The sequence below is a fragment of the Pleurodeles waltl genome, chromosome 1_1 (assembly GCF_031143425.1).
Source record: "Pleurodeles waltl isolate 20211129_DDA chromosome 1_1, aPleWal1.hap1.20221129, whole genome shotgun sequence".
Lineage (NCBI taxonomy): Eukaryota > Metazoa > Chordata > Amphibia > Caudata > Salamandridae > Pleurodeles > Pleurodeles waltl.
Window position 1 is genome coordinate 828261896 of NC_090436.1, and position 20179 is coordinate 828282074.

The window sequence follows — 20179 nt, forward strand, 5'->3', positions numbered from 1 at the left end:
GTCATTTGGCCAAAGCGGGTGGAGCGTCCATGCACAAGGCCTCTGTCCTCGGAGCCTGCGTCAGGGTCGGCTCCGCGTTTCCCCGAGTTTCCCAGAGCCAGAGCGACCCCCGCCCAACTGAAAGAGGTTTACGAGGCCATGCGCCTCATCTTTGGGCGGTTCAACCCCGATACAGGCAGCCCCAGCCCAGGAAGGCAGAACAAAGGATTTCCTCTGAGAGAGGGTGTTACACCCTCTCCCTTTGGAAATAGGTGTGAAGGGCTGGGGAGGAGTAGCCTCCCCCAGCCTCTGGAAATGCTTTGATGGGCACAGATGGTGCCCATCTCTGCAAAAGCCAGTCTACACCGGTTCAGGGATCCTCCAGCCCTTCTCTGGCGCGAAACTGGACAAAGGAAAGGGGAGTGACCACTCCCCTGACCAGTACCTCCCAGGGGAGGTGCCCAGAGCTCCTCAAGTATGTCCCAGACCTCTGCCATCTTGGAAACAGAGGTGTTGGGGGCACACTGGACTGCTCTGAGTGGCCAGTGCCAGCAGGTGACGTCAGAGACCCCCTCTGATAGGCTCTTACCTTTCTTGGTAGTCAATCTTCCTTTCTTGGTAGCCAAACCTCCTTTTCTGGCTATTTAGGGTCTCTCCTCTGGGGTATTCTTCAGATAACGAATGCAAGAGCTCACCAGAGTTCCTCTGCACTGCCCTCTTCGACTTCTGCCAAGGATCGACCGCTGACTGCTCCTGGACGCCTGCAAAACCGTAACAAAGTAGCAAGACGACTACCAGCATCATTGTAGTGCCTCATCCTGCCGCTTTCTCAACTGTTTCCTGGTGGTGCATACTCTGGGGGCTGTCTGCCTTCACCCTGCACTGGAAGCCAAGAAGAAATCTCCCGTTGGTTGACGGAATCTTCCCCCTGCAAACGCAGGCACCAAAAGACTGCATCACCGGTCCTCTGGGTCCCCTCTCATCCTGACGAGTGTGGTCCCTGGAACACAGGACTCTATCAAAGTGACTCCCACAGTCCAGTGATCCTTCAGTCCATGTTTGGTGGAGGTAAGTCCTTCCCTTCCCACGCTAGACTGCAAACCTGTGTACTGCATGATTTGCAGTTCTGTGCACTTCTACAAGGATTCCTTTGTGCACAGCCTAGCCTGGGTCCCCAGCACTCCTATCATGCAGTGCTCAACCCTGTGAGTTGGACTCCGACGTCGTGGGACCCTCCTTTGTGACTCTGCGTGGACTCCGGTTCACAAATCTTCTAAGTGCCTGCTCCGGTACTTCTGCGGGTGCTGCCTGCTTGTGTGGAGGCTCTGTGAGTTGCTGAGCACCCCCTCTGTCTCCTCCTCCAAGGGGCGACATCCTGGTCCTTCCTGGTCCCCGGCAGCACCCAAAAACCTCTACTGCGACCCTTGCAGCTACCAAGGCTTGTTTGCTGTATTTCTGCTTGGGAGCACTTCTGCAACCTTCAGCAAGCCGTGGGACATCTTCCATCCAAAGGAGAAGTTCCTAGCTCTCTTCGTTGTTGCAGAATCCTAGGTTTCTTCCATCCGGAGGCAACCTTCTTGCACCTTCATCCGGGGTTTCCTGGGCTCCTGCCCCCCTGGACACTATCGCGACTCTTGGACTTGGTCCCCTTGCCTTGCAGGTCCTCAGGTCCAGGAATCCTTCTTCAGTGCTTCGCTGGTGTTTGTGGTTCTTGCAGAATCCCCCTATCATGACTATTGTGTCCCATTAGGGTAGTAGGTGTACTTTACTCCTACTTTTCAGGGTCTTGGGGTGGGGTATCTTGGACACCCTGACTGTTTTCTTACAGTCCCAGCGACCCTCTACAAGCTCCCATAGGTCTGGGGTCCATTTGTGCTTCGCATTCCACTTTTGGAGTATATGGTTTGTGTAGCCCCTAGACCTATGTTCACCTATTGCATCCTATTGTAATCCTACACTGTTTGCATTACTTTTCTTACTATTACTTACGCTGATACCGACGTCGGATGTGTCTCGTCTGGCATCAATTCACTCCACTCCTCTCCAGAGTGACTTGCCGGCTCTGGTTTCCCGGCGCCACGAAAGACATATTCTACGTTGGCGCATGCGTTATCAACGCCGAGACTGGAATCTAAATTAAGATCTAGAAGAGAAGTCTTGAGGCTTTTGGAAGAGCAAGAATATTGTGAGGAACAACCAGAACCTGAAGATGGAAATATTCCTTTACAAATTCAAGGTTTTTAAGGTATTAAGGTGGCTAGTGGATTGGATACGTCTCCGGAATGGGAGTTGTTTTCAACTGGGGGTATTCCTCCTCCAGAAGTAACTAGTTACCATGGAGTGTTCAGGAAGGCAGCCAAACTTCTGGATTTTCCATTACCCACTTTGGAGTTGAAGTCTAACATTTTGACTGAAGTTCCTCACTCCTCATCTGCTACATCAGAGCCTTTACTTACATTTAATGATGTATTTACTGAGCCGGTGTTGGGCCTGTGGTGCAAACGTGTCACTACTCTGGCTATTTCTAAAGTAATTGCTAGGAGATATAGGGCTCCACCAGCTGACCCACAATTCCTCACTCAGCACCCGTCACCTGAAAGTCTGGTAGTTCAGGCTTCTTGTTCTACAAAGGCTGCTTCTGGTTCCTTCCCTACGACTCTGGCGGATAGAGAATCAAAGCTTATGGAACAGTTTGCTAAAAAAAGATATTTTCCTCATGTAGCATGGCATTAAAATCCGTTAATGCTACATGTGTGTTGGGCGGGTATATCCATGCACTAATGGACTCGGCAAAAGAGATTGTTCCCAAACAACCACAGGATGTGCAGGAACATTTTCAGGAGTTACTGCAGTATAGTAAGACAGCAGCTAAGCAGGTAATTTAATCAGGCCTAGCAGCCTAGCAGGCTCTGTTGCAGGAGCCATAGAAAAATTGGTGGCCAGTAGGAGGCATGTATGGTTAGGGGAATCGGGGTTCTCCCCTTATGTACAATCCACTTTGATGGGTCCAGACTGTTTGGAGAAAAGGTTGACTCTGCTCTTGTAAGTTTCAAGGAGAGCAAAGCCTATGGCTAAATCTTTAGGTCTAAAATCACTCTCCACAACCTGTAGACCTTTCTGTAGGTTTAAAGGGTTTGGCCGCAGCTCCTCCTTTTGTGGGAGACAGCAGTTCCAGAGTCAACAATATGCCAACCCCCTCAACAGGTCCTAAAGGGGTCGGGGAAGACTTGGACAACCTGATGGCACCCAGCTTCCTCCCCCCCCACTGGGAACCTGTCAGAAAGACAAAATCTGGTGTTAAAGGGCGCAATGGAGCTCGTTCAGGTGCAGGAAAAGGGTCAGGGATGTTATTCAAGATATCCCCTGGTCCCCAAGAAAGATGGTCTTTGAGGCCCATCCTAGACTTGAGGATTTTGAATTAGTACCACAAACAGGAGAAGATCAAAATGCAGACCCTGGCTCAGGTGCTTCTTGCACTAGACAAGGAAGACTGGATGGTTTCTGTCGTCTTGCAGAATGCATATTTTCACATCCTCATTCTGAAGTTGCACAGGAAGTATCTCTGGTTCATGGTAGGGTCGCAGCACTACCAGTTTGGTCATTCCTTTTTGGTCTTACTTCAGCACCTCAATTCTTCACAAAGGTGGTGGCAGTGGTCGCAGTGCTTCTCAGAAGGAAGGGAATATCGGTATTCACTTACCTGGACGATTGGCTGCTCAAAGCCAAGTCCCCAGAGTTAGTGCTGCACCATTTACAAGTAAAAACCCAGTTGTTGTTCAACTTTGGCTTTTCGTTGAACGTGCCCAAATCTCACCTTGAGCCTTCTCAGCACCTCCTGTTCATAGGGGCAGTACTGGACACAACATTGAATCGTGCCTACCCTCCACCTCGGAAGATTCAGGCTATGATTCCAATGTTTCAGGATGGAGCGGTTGTTCCTGACCTTAAGGTCCTACGCCTGGTCTGTCTGTTTGCTTCCTGTATTCTGCTGGTCACTCATGCTTGTTGGCACATGAGGGCTCTCCAGTAGTGCCTCCGCAAGAAGTGGTTTCAAGACAATGGGGATCTCAAGGAATCTAATACAGTCTCCAGAGACACTGCAGCTGATGTTTTGTGGCAACCTATCGCAAGGGAGGCTGTTTTTTCTTCCACCTCCAGTGACCAGTCATAACGGAAGCTTCCACTCTAGGGTGGGGAACTCATCTGGGGGATCAAAGGTCTTTGGTCTCCAGTGGATCAGATGTTTCACATCAACCTGTTGGAGTTACATGCGATACGTCTGGCTCTCAAGGCTTTCCTCCCATTATTTGCGGTCAGTCTGTTCAAGTCTTGACAGACAACACTACTGCGATGTGGTATATCAACAAACAGGGAGGTGTAGGGTAGCATCTTTTCTGCAGAGACGCTCTACGTCTCTGGTCCTGGACTCAGTACCATCGGATTTGCATAGTAGCAAACCATTTGGACGGAGTTCTCAACATACGTGTGGACAGACTCAGCCGGCACTTTTCAGCTGATCACGAGTGGCGTCTCCATCCAGGGGTGGTTCTTCATCTCTGTCAGTTGTGGGGGTACGCCTCAGCTAGACCTGTTTGTCACTCACGAGAACGCGCACTGCCCGTCATTCTGCAGCCTCCAGTATCTGATACAGGAAGCATTTGGGGACGCGTTTCATCTAAGCTGGAGCAACCGGCTGCTTTATGCATTTCCTCTCATACCCTTGATTCCACAGGTTCTAAGAAAGATTCGCCAAGACCGGACCAAGTCATATTAATAGCCCCGGATTGTCCAAGAAGGGTGTGGTACACAGGCCTCCTTCAGCTCTCACCGTGCCCTCTGCTCTGTCTCCCTCACAGGGCAGACTTGCTCTCACAGTTGTAGGACCAGGTTCTACACCCCCACCTTCTGAGCTTGCACCTGCATGCCTGGAGATTGAAAAGGGCAATCTGAGTTCTTTTCCTCTCCCCCCAAAAGTGGTGGATGTTATATTATCGGCCAGGCGACACTCCACCAAAACTGTCTGCTGGTAGTTGGGCCAAATTTGTAAATGGTTTGAGGAGACACACAGTGATCTTATAAAGGTCCATTTGTCCAGTGTTCTACAAATTGCTCTCTCCTTGGCACAGCAAGGCTGCGACAGTGAAGGGTTATCTATCTGCATGTTGGGCATTTATTTGTTTACCTGACCAACCCTCTTTATTTAAGTCCCCTATAGTTTTAAGGTTTCTTAAGGGTTTGACTAATAGGTTTCCTTCCACTCTGTTTATAATGCCTCAGTGGGATTTAAATTGTTTTAACATACCTGATGAGTTCATCGTGTGAACCCTTACATAGTTGCTCATAGAGGCTTCTTACGTTTAAAACTGTTTTTCTTATAGCGAGCACGTGGGCTAGGCATGTCAAGCTCACAGTGTGAAACCCCCCACCCCCTTTACCTCTTTCCATGCTAGTAAGGTGATTTTGAAGACCAGACCAATGATAGTGACTTCTTTTCATTTAGGGCCGACCATCACCTTTCTGTCCTTTTACCCTTCTCCCCATTCGTAAGGAGGAGGAAAGGCTGCGCCGTCTGGATCCACAGAGATCGCTGAGCTTCTATGTGGACAGGACGAGAGAGTTCAGGACGGATGATCAGCTCTTCCATGGCTACATGGGAAAGATGAAGGGCAAAAGAACACTATCAAGGAGGGTCATTCTTTGCATTAAAGTATGTCCTTTACTGGTAACGAAGGATCCTCCTGAAATCATTAGAGCTCATTCTACCAGAGCTAAGTCTGCTACTTCGGCTTTGACTAGAGGTGTGCCTATTGTTGACATTTGCCAGGCAGCAACTTGGGCTTCCCTCCACACATTCCCAAAACATTACTGCTTGGTCTCAGAAGTGAGGCAGGGGTGGCCATTTTGCCTGTTCTGTGCTGCAGGATTTCTTGGTATAGCCAGACAGACACCCACCTCCAAGTGTGGGACTGCTTTGGGATTCTATTCAAAAGGTGAGGAATCCACAGGTAGATGTATCCATCAGAAGAACAAGTTAGTTACCTTCTGTAATGCTTTGGTGGATACAGTATCTACCTGTGGATTCCTCACGGTCCCACGTGCCTCCCAGTTGCCTGTCTGGTTAGGTCAAGAATGAAATTGTTTGTATATATTGTATATATGTATTTGTAGAAAATTCTATATTCAGAATGTGTTTATTTAGTTTGTATTGAGTTTGCACATGTGGTGCTTGTGATGTTTGTGTTCACCTGTTCGTCGCCTCAAAGGCATGGTAAAAAAAAAAAAGTGGGTGAAACGGACACCAGCACACCAGTGAGAACTTCTTACGGCTCCGATGACGTCAGATGGATTCACATGCAGAGCGGTTCGATTGTGAAGTCTTCGCCGGCGTGGAGAGCTAGAAAGAAAAGATTGTTGTTGAATGCTGGCGCATTGGGAGTATTCATAAGATGAGGAGTCCACAGGTAGATACTGTACCCACCAGAAAAAGTTTTACTGAAGGTAAGTAACTTGTTCTTTGTCTACAAAAATCCAGTCCGGCTTATCCCCAAACATACTGAATGCTCAAATACCTTAAATGCTCCCAACCTGATGCATCCAACAAACAGTGTAACCCACTGTGGTGCTGAGAATCGAAGGAACACCCCTGATAGGAACAAGGACCGTTAGTTGCTGCTGAGACGCTGAAAGGCACGCTCAACTCCCCTGTGCAAAACAGAGTGCAACATACTGTGAATAATGGATCCTGATCTAACACATTCAAAAGACATCACATTTACCGACGAGCGCTTACCTTCCCAAATTGCCGAAAGCCCCAGGTGCAGGCGAGTCCCTCCGTAGCACATGGCCATTGGTGGAAATGGAATTTAAAACCACTGACGTACTGTACATAGGAAGTGAAAACAGATTCATCTGTTTGACATAATCTCATGCTATTATCAAAAACAGACGAACAAAGGTATGGAACTCTACATAGTGCTGACTACATGTGCAAAACAAAATTAAAACAGAACCGTGCAACCCCATGCCAACACAAAAATAAACATGAAGAAAAATGTCATAAACATGAAAAATGCTTTGCGATGAAAATGAGGTGTACTGTAATCATGCAGCCTATCACATGTATAGACAATGCTATACAGCCCAGTGTGGCCCCGGGACCACCACTTCCCTTGGGCCACAAATATGTGTAGGAAGCTGGCTCTGTAAATACTATATCAAAGTGAGATATAGTGTTTACAGAGTCCAGGGGTTCCCCAGAGGATTAACAGTGGCCAAAGTTGATAATTCTAATGCTCTCCTTTGTGGTAGTGTGGTCGAGCAGTTACGCTTATCAGAGGGTAGTGCAAAGCATTTGTAGTACACACACAGAAAATAGAAGAAGCACACACTCAACTTAATTCCAGACCAATGGTTTTTATATTGTAAAAATAGATTTTCTTAATTTCTTTCCAGAACCACAAAATTAAAGTTGCAGGTAAGTACTTTAAAAGATTCGTATTTCACACAGGTATCAACAGTACTTAGTTTGAAATAGGTAAGTAATACAGTTTTTGAAATATTGGCAATAAGCTATTTTAAAAATGTACACAGTGCAATTTTCAGAAACAGTTCCTGGGGGAAATAAATGTTAGGTTGGTTTGCTTGTAACTACAACACTTACAACTTTAGAGTGTGGGTTTTTGGAAGTCCACCAGTTGGGGTTCAAGTTAACCCCAAACAAGGGGCTGATCGGGTGTAGAGGTCAAAGTTGAGCAAAATAAACATGGCCTCCTATGGAGACTGGGTACTCGGAATTCGGTCAGCCAGCGGGTAAGTACCCGTGACTCGGAGGGCAGACCAGGGGGGATTAGAAGAGCACTAGAGGGGCCACAAGTAAACACCAAGCACATCCCCCTCAGCGGCACAGGGGCGGCTGGGTATAGGGCACAAACAGGACATCGGGTTTCCAATGCTAGTCTATGAGGAGCCCCTGGGAGTCACTCAGAGGCTGCAGACCGAGGTCCAGGGGCAGGTGTCTCGGGCACACCACCAGTCGAACAGGGAGGAGGGCCACCTGCTGAACGATGAGGCACTGGGGGGGTGGTTTCTCCAAGGCCTGGGGGCTGCGGGTGCAGTGTGTTCTTTAGGCATCGGATATCTTCGTCCGGAGCTTTGCGGTCATAGGGTCTTCGGGATTCCCTCTGCAGGCATCCTCGTGGAGGGGTGGAGAGGTCCACCCAGGGTGGACACTTGTTTGCAATCGCCTGGGGACCCTCTCTTGCTGGGTGGACCACCTGGACTCGGGCCGTGGACGTCTGGTGCACAGGGGTCAAGACTTGCGCATCTGGAGTGAGGTGAGAGTCCTTAGTTGTAGGTTTCTTCAGACAGAGCCACTGTCCTCTGGAGTTATTGGTCCTTTTGGGTGCAGGGCAGTCCTCTGAAGTTGGCAGAGGTCGCTGTGCCCCCTGGACGCGTTGCCAGTCTTTTTACAGGTTTTTTAAAGTAGGAGACAGGCCGGTATGACTGGGGACAAGCAGTTGTCGTCTTCCTCCTTCTCTGCTGGGGGTTTCAGCTTATCAGTCCTTCTTCTTGTATGTCACCAGGAATCTTGTGAGCTGGGTTCAGGGAGACCCTTAAATCCTAGATTTAGGGGCGTGTTAGGGGTCAGAGGGCAGTAGCCAAAGGCTACTGTCCCTGAGGGTGGCTACACCCTCCTTGTGCCCACTCCCTTTGGGGAGGGGGGCACATTCCTATCCCTATTTGTCCCTGTCCTCCAAACCAAGATGGAGGATTCTGCAGGGAGGGGGGGGTCACCTGAGCTCTGGACACCTTAGGGGTGCTCCTGGCTGGAGTGGTCACTCCTCCCTGTTTTCCCTAATTTTCTCGCCTACCTCGTCGCCAAAAGTGGGGTTTTGTCTGCGAGGCAGCATCTCCACCAGCTGGAGTGCCCTGGGGCATTGTAACCCCAGGCTTGAGCCTTTGAGGCTCACCGCCAGGTGTTACAGTTCCTGTAGGGTCGAGGTGTGAAGCACCTCCACCCAGGACAGGCTTTGTTTCTGACCACAGAGTGCACAAAGGCACTCAGCCCATGTGGTCAGAAACTTGTCTGAAAGTGGCAGGCTGGCACAGACCGGTCAGTCTTACACTAGCAATTTAGCTACCATACGGGGGCATCTCTAAGATGCCCTCTGTGTGCATTTTTCAATAAATCCCACACTAGCATCAGTGTGGGTTTATTGTGCTGAGAAGTTTGATTTCAAACTTCCAAGTATTCAGTGTAGCCATTATGGAGCTGTGGAGTTCGTAAAGACAAACTCCTACACCATATACTCAATATGGCTATACTGCACTTAAAATGTCCAAGAATGGACTTAGTCACTGTAGGGGCATATTGATCATGCAGTTGTGCCCTTACCTGTGGTATAGTGCACCCTACCTTAGAGCTGAAAGGCCTGCTTGAGGGGTGACTTATCTATGCCACAGGCAGTGGTTTGTGGGCATGGCACCCTGAGAGGGGTGCCATGTCGATTTTCTTTTTCTCCTCCCCAGCACACACAAGCTGCAAAGCCATGTGCATGTGCTGAGTGAGGGGTCCTCTAGGGTGGCATAATACATGCTGCAGCCCTTAGAAACCTTCCCTGGCCACAGGGCCCTTGGTACCATGGGTACCTTTTACAAGGGACTTAACTGTGTGCCAGAGCTGTGCCAATTTTGGAAACAAAGGTACAGTTTTAGGGAAAGAACACTGGTGCTTGGGCCTGGTTAGCAGGGTCCCAGCACACTTTCAATCAAAGTGGCATCAACACTAGGCAAAAAGGGAGGTGCAGAGGGTAACCATGCCAACAATGGCACTTTCCTACAATATGTAAAGGAAGAGGTGAACCCGCGGCCCTCCTCCTGGGCAGTTTTCAGCCCTGGGGACTCCTACCCCGGGGGCTAGCCCTAAAAAAAAAAAACAAAGGGTGCTGGTTCAGCCCCCCCCCCCCCCCCCCTCCTGGTGACATTAATGGCCCTTGGGACCGCCATCCACCATGGCCTGCTCCCTATGTTCTGAGGAGCCCACCCTCAGGACACAGTAGTTTGCTGTTGCTTGGCAGGAGTGATGACCGTTTCTGCCAAGCGAGAACAAACTGTAAGTGCACTCCCAGTAGAAAGGAAAGGAGAAGAAAACTGCTTCCTCCCGCTGGGAGCAGACTTTTCAGATGAAACATTTGCTTCTGCACGCAGGGAGCAGCATTTCTTGTTGCTTTGTGCGTGCAGGAGCAAAGGGACCACAGGAAATTGAGGCTCCCCCGACTGTCTATAAAAGCACAAATTTGAGTAGGAAGACACTCAGACAGTCACATGGCCAAAATTACACCAGACCTAATCACTGGAGGCGTTACCTCGTGGTCCTTTAGTGGTAGCATAGAATGCATTTTTGCTCTTTTGTATCACAATCTCCTCTGTGGTGACTGTGACAAGCGGGATCTTTCCTAACCTCTCCTGGTGAGAGCAGAGTCCATACTTCATCCTTTTAAATACTACCAGTATGCAACTGCACAAAATGACCATGAAGCTCCACTTGTTTGGCCCGACCTGCATATGGTAGTGGTATGCATCAGACTTCTGCCTTTTTCCAGCTTGATGGACAGCTTACCAAAAGGCCCCGAGAGTTCTTGATGCACAAGAATTGGCGCATTTCCACCAAACAGAGAAGCGTTTACTTCATATTATTAAGAGGAAGTAACCTTGTTTGGTGGATATTTAACTCTTTGTTGAATACCTATCTTCTCTATCCAAGGATTCATGGTAGAACAGCATTCAGTAGGGAGATGCTTGAGGAACAGTCACATTGCCAAAATTACACCAGGCATGGTCACTGGAGGCATTAACTTGTGGTCCTTTACACAGTGGTAGTGTAGAATATGCTCCATACATTTACCCAGCAAAGTAGCACTTACTAATTAGCAGTAGAAAGTACTCCAGTTGGGTAGACATTTTGCAAAAAACTGCAGACTCTTCTTGGATAAGTAAGCAGGTGAGGGTCCATTCTGGCATTGATGCTCATTTCACAGAAATTAAACTTCAGTGGGAAGCACTTAAAAATGTAATAATAGCAGGCGGCTCCGCTCCTGTAAAGGACAAATCCTCTCAAATTCTTGAACTTATCCAAGGCCAAGCAAAGTTTTTTTTTTCCTGCAATTTCACTTTGAAAAACACTTTGAAATACTTGATGTAGGTGAATGCATCCTTGCTCACCCCAGGGTCTATAAAATTGCACACTGGGAACCCTGGGTGGGGCCCAGGCCCTGTGGCCAACCGCTGCTGTGCGTAGAGCGGGTTTGGGTGCCTATGGTGGGGGGGGTGAGCTTCTTGGTAGCAGGGCCTGGCTGCAGGCCTTGTGTGGCAAGGGTTCGATTACCGCAAGGTAATTAATATTATTTAACGTTTAAAAAAATTGGAAATTCACTGGAAAAAAAACAAAGGTTAAAGGGGCACTGTAGTTAGGTTCAAATTGTAGGTGCACAAAACTATATAAATTTAACAATTATAGTTATACTTAACTCAAGACACTATAACTCCTGCTCTAAGGTAACTATAACTTGCGCTCTCACCATGCACTGCAACTTCACCCACATATTACATCAGTAATGACATCTTCTATGACATCATTTAGAATATAACTTCAACATTTGTAATAAATTATTGATGAGAAAACTGTGCATGGCAGGGGCGCGATTTATGGTTACCCTAGAGCACGAGTTAGTGTCTTGAGATAAGTAGAACTATAACTTTTGAATTTCCATGGTCTGGAGCGTGTAAAGTCTGGATGTAACTATAACGTCCCTGTAATATGAGATTTATTTAAATTGAAACAGAGAGGAAGGTTGGTTTTGCACATTCTCTAGTTTTTCATTATCTCTTTCTTTGGAGCTCTGGCATAAACATTGTATAAGTCCAGCCTTCATAACATCAACACTGGTCAGATGAATGCAGTAAGGAAGCTGCAGCAGCAAAAGGATTTTTTTATGTAACAAATGATGGCAGTTGATATTGCTGATAACTATATTGGTGCACATTCCAAAGGAAACATTAATTCATTCATCCAGTGATAAGGAAAATATTACTTACCCAGTAGACATCTGTTTGTGGCATGTAGGCTGTAGATTCGCATGCTTTGCATAAGTCCGCCATCTAGTGTTGGGCTCTGAGTGTTACAAGTTGTTTTTCTTTGAAGAACCTCTTTGAGTCACAAGATTGAGTGACTCCTCTCGATGAAAGTGCGCATGGGCATCGTACAGATCCCATGGATCCACATCTTGTGGAACATCACCTAAATCACCTCTATGAGGTGATGATGATGGTGCTGGTGGAGAAAATTGTGGGTGAACAAAGAATGTAGGTAATTGTGGTGGTGGAGTAGAGGGAAGCACTGGAGAGTGAGGTGACGAAGGCAGAAGTTGTTCTGGAGCCTTGCCTTTTTCTTTAGACACTTTTTTTAGGGGTAGGCGCAGTGTCCAGTGTTGCTTGGAATGTCAGTCTCCTTTTCATTGAAATAGGAGGAGAAGCCATGGTTCTTCCTGTTCCCTTTTGTATGTGAAGTTTTCGCTGTCTAGCGCCCATCTCTTCCAAAATAGGCTCTACAGAAGAAGTGTCCTCAGGGGAAACAGTAGAATCTTTGCCAACTATACCTTTCGGTTCTGAAATCTTTGCTCCCGAATACTTTTTGAGCCAAAATTGCATGCTCAGAAGTAGATGGCAATGTCCGTTTCTTCGGTGTCGAGGTGGTCAATTTACTGTTCGACTCGATCCCGAAACAGATTGAGATGTGGTTGACTCTTTGGTCGGTGATGAAGGCTGTAGGAAGTTGGCCCTGTTTTACTATCTCAAAGTGAGAGATAGTGTGCACAGAGTCCAAGGGTTCCCCTTAGAGGTAAGATAGTGGCAAAATTAGATAATTCTGATGCTCTATTTTGTGGTAGTGTGGTCGAGTAGTAGGCTTATCAGAGGATAGTGTTAAGCATTTGTTGTACACACACAGGCAATAAATGAGGAACACACACTCAGAGACTTAACTCCAGCCCAATAGTTTTTATATAGAAAAATATATTTTCTTAATTTATTTGAGAACCACAAGATTCAAGATTTGAAGTAAATACATAAAATGCAGGGTACTCCACACAGGTAAGTAAGGAACTTTGAATTAGAGCAGTAACATACACAGTTTTAGTTGAAATGACAATAAGCTATTTTAAAAGTGTACACAGTGCAAAAATCAACAGTTCCTGGGGGAGGTAAGTTTTTCAGGTAAGTAAGGCACTTACCAGTTCAAGTTCTTGGGCATAGGCAGCCCACCGTTGGGGGTTCAAGGCAACCCCAAAGTCACCGCACCAGCAACACAGGGTCGGTCAGGTGCAGCGGTCAAAAGAGGGCCCAAAACACATCAGCGCCTATGAAGAACAGAGGTGCTCCTGTCCAGTCCGCCTACAGGTAAGTACCTGCATCTTCGGAGGGCAGACCCAGGGGGGTTTTGTAGAGCACTGGGCGGGTGGGGGTGAGACACAAGTAGGCACACAAAACACACGTTCAGCGGCCGGGTGCAGTGTGCAAAGCAGGTGTCTGGTTTGTAATCGAAATCAATGGAGGGCCCCGCGGGTCACTCTAGCGGTACAGGCAGGGCACAGGGGGGGTCTTCTCGGGCCCGCCACCGACTGGGCTAGGCAGAGGGTCACCCCTGCACTGGAGTTCGGTTCCTTCTGGTTCTGGGGGCTGCGGGAGCAGGGCTTGGTCCAGGCATCGGGTTCCTTGTTACAGGCAGTCGCGGTCAGGGTGAGCCTCTGGATTCTCTCCGCATGCGTCACTGTGGCGGGCCCAGGGGGGTCGTCTCGGGTTACTCACGAGGTCGCAGTCGCCTGGGAGTCCTCCCTGTAGTGTTGGTTCTCTGGAGCTCGAGCCGGGGGCATTGAGTGCAGAGTGTGAAGTCTCACGCTTCCGGTGGGAAGAGTGAGTTCTTTGAAAGTTGTTAATAAGTTGCAAACATTTTCATGTAGGTGAAAAGTACCACTGTTCTCTGGAGTTTCTTGGTCCTTCGGATTTCAGGGCAGTCCTCTGAGGCTTCAGAGGTCGCTGGTCCCTGTCGGATGCGTCGCTGTGCAGTTTTCTTTGAGTCTGGAGACAGGCCGGTAGGGCTGGGGCTAAAGCAGTTGTCGTCTCCGTCGTCTGCAGGGCTTTCAGGTCAGCAGTCCTTCTTCTTGTTTCAGGTTGCAGGAATCTGATTTCCTGGGTTCTGAGGTGCCCCTAAATACTAGATTTAGGGGTGTGTTTAGGTCAGGAGGGCAGTAGCCAATGGCTACTGTCCTGGAGGGTGGCTGCACCCTCTATGTGCCTCCTCCCTGAGGGGAGGTGTGCACATCCCTAATTCTATGGGGAATCCTCCAACTCAAGATGGAGGATTTCTAAAGGCAGGGGGTCACCTCAGCTCAGCTTAGGGGCTGGCCTGACTGTTGGGTGACTCCTCCTTGTTTTTCTTATTATCTCCTCCAGCCTTGCCGCCAAAAGTGGGGGAAGTGGCCAGAGGGGCGGGCATCTCCACTAGCTGGGATGCCGTGGGGTGCTGTAACAAAAGGCATGAGCCTTTTGAGGCTCGCCGCCAGGTGTTACAGTTCCTGCAGGGGGAGGTGAGAAGCACCTCCACCCAGTACAGGCTTTGTTCCTGGCCACAGAGTGACAAAGGTACTCCCCCCATGTGGCCAGCAACTCGTCTGGTTGTGGCAGGCTGGCGGAAACTGGTCAGCCTAGCACTAGGAGTCGGACTGGTATTCAGGGGGCATCTCTAAGATGCCCTCTGGATGCATTTTACAATGAATCTCACACTGGCATCAGTGGGCATTTATTGTGCTGAGAAAGTTGATACCAAACTTCCCAGATTTCAGTGTAGCCATTATGGAACTGTGGAGTTTGTGTTTGACAAACTCCCAGGCCATATACTCTTTATGGCTACCCCGCACTTACAATGTCTAAGGTTTTGCTTAGACACTGTAGGGGCATAGTGCTCATGCTCATATGCCCTCACCTGTGGTATAGTGCACCCTGCCTTAGGGCTGTAAGGCCTGCTAGAGGGGTGACTTACCTATGCCAAAGGCAGTGTGAGGTGGGCACGGCACTCTGAGGAGAGTGCCATGTTGACTTAGTCAGTTTCTCCACACGTGCACACAAGCTATGAGGCAGTGTGCTTGTGCTGAGTGAGGGGTCCCCAGGGTGGCATAAGACATGCTGCAGCCCTTAGAGACCTTCCCTGGCATCAGGGCCCTTGGTACCAGGAGTACCATTTATAAGGGACTTATCTGGATTCCAGGGCTGTGCCAATTGTGGGAACAAAGGTACAGTTTAGGGAAAGAACACTGGTGCTGGGGCCTGGTTAACAGGGTCCCAGCACACTTTCAATCATGACTTGGCATCAGCAAAAGGCAAAAAGTCAGGGGGTAACCATGGCAAGAAGGAATTTCCTTACAGTTCCCTCTAACTTTTTTTTTTTTTTTTTTTTATTTAGTGGAAAAAAATATATACACAAACACACAAGTTCACAAAACTTTCCAAAAGAAGTGCTCTTTTTGCCTAGATTCCTTATGGCAGGGTGCGAGAAAAATGGTGAGTCCAAAGCGCAAAGTCCCCATATATTTTCCATAGACTTTTTGAAAGGCGATATCGGAAAAACTGCTGAATGGGAATTACACCAGGTAGCTAGATCATGGTCCATAAAGCGTGCTTTTTGTAATTTGGTGTACATCAATTTAGTATTTTTGAAGAAAGTAAGGTATAAAAATATTTGTATAGCTGGACATTTGGGTTTGAGGGCCTCTCGGAAGAGTTCCGTGAGCTAAACTTAATAAAACTGTGTTCTGATTGGCCTAAGGGTTTTGTTTTCCCCTTCGGCCTCCTTTCTCCCACTGGAGTGAGGCTCCTGTGGGAGACAGCATTCAGATTGACTGGCTGCAACTTGAAAGAAGATGTTGCAGTGGGCTGAAAAGAAGGAAAAAAGGTAAAAGGGGACAGAGTAGGGATACCTGCCCCCTAGACCTTGTTTTATGGGGGTTGGGAGGTAGAGGGGCCATTCTCCCCCACCCCAACTCCTTTCCTCAAGACCAAAATATTTATTTTTCTGCTGCGATCCTGCTTCCATGTTGTTTAAATAATATGACCCTGGTGGTGGCGGTGCGAGGGGGGGGATGTGGGAGAGGGGGTTCAATGTTTATAAATATTTATAGAAGGTGGCGTGCGTGGGGCCCCATTCCCTGAGACGGTTTTGACCCTGGTGACCCCATTGTTTTAATCAGAGGATTGTAATAGCCCCAGGGAGACCCCATCCCCTCACGGCTGCCAAAAATAAATATAAAGTGGGGGGGTGGAGGGTGCATGGCCCCATCCCCCTGGGGCTGAAATATTATAATAGGGAAGCAAGTGGCCCACCCACTGCGAGCTGACCACGGCCTGGAGCCTGTCAATTTTCAAAAAGGATTGGACTGCGCAGCACTCCCTCCCTGACCCTCACAAGGTTACAGTGACCCCCAATCCCTGGGGCAGGCTTTGCTGTTGTGTCTCAGTGAGCTCAACCCAGGACACAGTTTCCTGCCTGCAAGAGAGCTGGGAAAACGTGTCTGATCCCCACTCAGACAGGAGCTTTAAAAATGTTTCCTCCAGATTGGAGCAGATGTTTCTTTCCCTGCCTGTGCTCTTGCGGGCAGGGTAACTTAGAATGCTCCCTCTGGGAAGTAGTAATGAAAATTATCTGCTCCGTCGAGTGAGAGCAATGTCATGTCATGATACACCCAGAATGGGTGTGTGCGGGGGTCTGTGGCAGCCCCTAAATTGTCATATTCACCAAGACCTACTGCCTTTGCCAATGCTTCTTTTGTTTCCATTTGTTATATTGGCTGGGGGAGGAATATTGATGGTAAAAAACACATAACTAAAAAAGTACTTGTGTTCTGACCTTTCCAGCCTTGCAGTCTCATCATCATTTGTGCTTAAACACAAATATTTATGAATCATTTACTATCAAATTATATTTTAATAATCTGAAACTGGATTAGCTTGAAAAAATAAAATTGAGGTTCTGCCACCTACATTTGGCATACAGGAATCTTTGTACAGACTCATTTTCATTAGATGTCAACAGTTTTAAATTGTTTTTCAACCATTGTAAATCCAAGCACTAGATGGTTGGAGATGGTTAGTTCTAGTCTTATGGGTGTGCAAACCTAGACATCCACTTTGAAGCGTAAGGAGCACATTGTAACAATTAGTGTTCTCTACTACCATTCTTTGACTAAGCACATAATTAAACAGACCTGTAGGAAGGTAAGTGAGGCACGGAAAACTTGGCAGTTACCTGCCAACTCAGTATCTTTAGACATGGTGAGTTATTCTAACAGTTAGGAATACTGGTACTTATAGAGAGGCAAAAGGAGAGTGTAACTTTCTATATGCTGGCAATGCACCTGTATTGTCAGTCTAGTTTACCAAACCAGTCAGCCAGCTACCAGTTTATGATCTCATATCTGTATGGTAACATTCCCACAGTTACCATTGGGGACAGTCTCGTATATGGTTTTCCTCAGAGGATCATTCCTGCATATTGCAGAATTCCAGAGATTTGAGGAGGGCTCAGGATGGTAAAATGTGCTTCCAGTTGTTCTCTTGGTATGGGGGTTAGCATGCAAAATGCAAATATTAAGTGTGCATTTTACCTCATTTTAAGGGGCAGCAGTGAAAGAAAAATGGCAGCAAGGTGAGTGGAAGCCATTACCGTGCTAGGCTGTATGAAGTATCTTTGGGTAAAATACATGGAATTAGTTGTTTGGACCTGCCCTGGCTTAGCATGACTCTCTGTAAATGGGGGGCATATCGGAGTATATTGTGACCAACCTTAGGAACCAAACATATACAATGTGTTTTTTGATGTACCCTACTGCACTCTGAAAGTTATCTTTATAGTACTATACTAGTTAACGTAAATATGGCAAACAAATTTTAACCAACATTTATTTTGATCATTGTAAGGAAAAGTACTAACTTGCAATTTGTTGGTATTTTCACCACATTATATTGTATTTCTATCTAGGTAATAAGTGAAACCAAGCTTCGTCAAATCTACACAGCACAAGAAAGATATACGGTCAAGGTTTCTGCATATTCAAACAAGACTATTTCCAGTAATACGTCTCTAAGAGCAGCACAATTTCTTACAGTCACTGTGGATGCAGATGAAAGAAGGCTTCTTGAAGATCAGCTCAAGGTAGGCAATGTGCTTCACTAATCAGGAAATCTAATGATCCTCAACATTGCTTTTTATTATTATTCACGTTTCTTTTTTGCATTTCTGTAGGTTTACCTGATCCTATAGGTTTGGGTTGCTGTGGTCAAGAATGCTCCAACTGTAAAGAGTTTGGATTCTCAGTGTCATTCAGTTTTTAACCCATTGTAGGAGGCTGGCCTGGTTTTCATTGGGTACCTACGGTACTTAAACCTTATACCAGGTCCAGTTGTCCCTTATTAGTAAAATATAGGCAGTGTTCTAGTATCTTAGGCTGTCTAGAGGTAGCTGTAGCAGAGCAGCATAGGCTGAACTAGGAGACATGCAAAACACCTGCAATACCACTATAGTTACACAGTACTTATACACAATAAAAGACAATACTCAGTGTTAACAAAAATAAAGGTGCTTTTATTTTAGTGACACAAGACCAAAAATATCTTAGAGGCAATACTCCTTCTGGAGGTAAGTATTATTATACACAATATATACACTTGTAACCAAAATCAGGTAAGTAAACAGTCATAGAATAGTGCAAACAGTAGAAAATACAATAGATTACAATGGGCCTAGGGCAACACAAACCATATACTAAAGTAGTGGAATGCGAATCACAAATTCCCCCCCTGGGCAAGTGTAATGTGTAGAGGAGCGCTGGGAGTGTAGGAAAACACCAAAGATAAGTAATGTACCCCACCCCAGAGCCCAGGAAGCAGGAGTAAAGTACAGCAAGTTTCCTCAGGGCACACTAAAAGTCGCGATAAGAGATTTTGCAAGAACCAAGCAAGACTGCAAGCAACAAATGATGGATTCCAGGCCCTGAAGACCCGTGGAGAGAGTAGACCAAGTCCAGAAGTTGAAGAGTCCAGAAAGAACAGGAGCCCCTGCCAACCTAGAAGATGGTGCAAAAGTGTATTCTCTGGTAAGAAGAAGAGTACAGAAGAGACCCAAAGGAGATGGCTGCGGGTTCCTGTTTGGTGCAGGTGATGTCCCACGTCGAGTTGTTGGATGCAGGCTGTTTGAGTCCCTGGATTCCGCAAACAAGCCTTGGTTTAAGCAAGTATGCGGTTTGTGTCAAAAAGGAGCTGTCTGGACCCCAGAGGGACCTGGGGGGGGGTCTCAACTCGGACTGAGGAGACAGAGGGGGACTCTCAACGCTTCACAGAGCCCTCAGATGACCAGGCAGCACCCACGGGGGTCCCAGAACACTGGTACAAAGAAGATGCACAGTGCGTCGTCGCAGCACTACACAGGATGGTCCCACACTGGCGGAGCACGACTCAGCGAGTTGTGCGTCGCAGGATGGAGTGCTGGGGACCTGGGATACACTGTGCACGAAGGATTCTTGAAAGGAAGTGCACAGGAGCCCAAGGAGCTGGAGAAGACGTGGTGCACAGGGGTACTGTCGTAACACTGGGAGGCAGGCTCTTACCTCCACTCAATTTGGACAGCTGGGACCATGGGACAGTCGGGGTCACGTCGGTCCACCACCTGTGTTCCAGGGAGCATGCTTGCAATCAGGAGAGGAGTACCAGAGTACTGGTTGTCGTCACTGAAAGGTGCCTGCAGAAGCAGGGAAGTGACTGTCACTCCATGGGAGATTCCTTTGGTTCTTCAGTTGCAGGATGAAGACAGGCAGTCCTCAGAGCGTGCACTCCTTGGAAACTGTTGCAAATGCTGGCTGGAACTGAAGTTGCAGGTCACAGGAGTCATCCTGGATACTTCGTTGCAGTTACAGCGGTTCCTGGAGTAGTCTGCGGTTGATCCGACGGTCAAAAGCTGAAGCAGAGGATTCCTGGTGGAGTTTTTCAAGCTGAATCTGAGGAAACACCCAGAGGAGAGACCCTAAATAGTCCTTAGAGTGGGATTGTCTACCTACCCAGGTATGCACCTATCGGGAGGGGTCTCTGACATCACCTGCTGGCA

The 20179-nt window shown here is 47.6% G+C and overlaps 1 protein-coding gene across 1 annotated transcript in view; it reads left to right on the plus strand.

Moving 5' to 3' along the window:
* Positions 1 to 20179, plus strand: part of SMC5 (structural maintenance of chromosomes 5) — a 647363-nt gene that overhangs the window by 266406 nt on the left and 360778 nt on the right. Inside the window, exon 14 of the mRNA XM_069228845.1 lies at positions 18062 to 18235. Coding sequence (XP_069084946.1) covers positions 18062 to 18235 — 174 coding nt within the window. The remainder of the gene's footprint in view (positions 1 to 18061; positions 18236 to 20179) is intronic.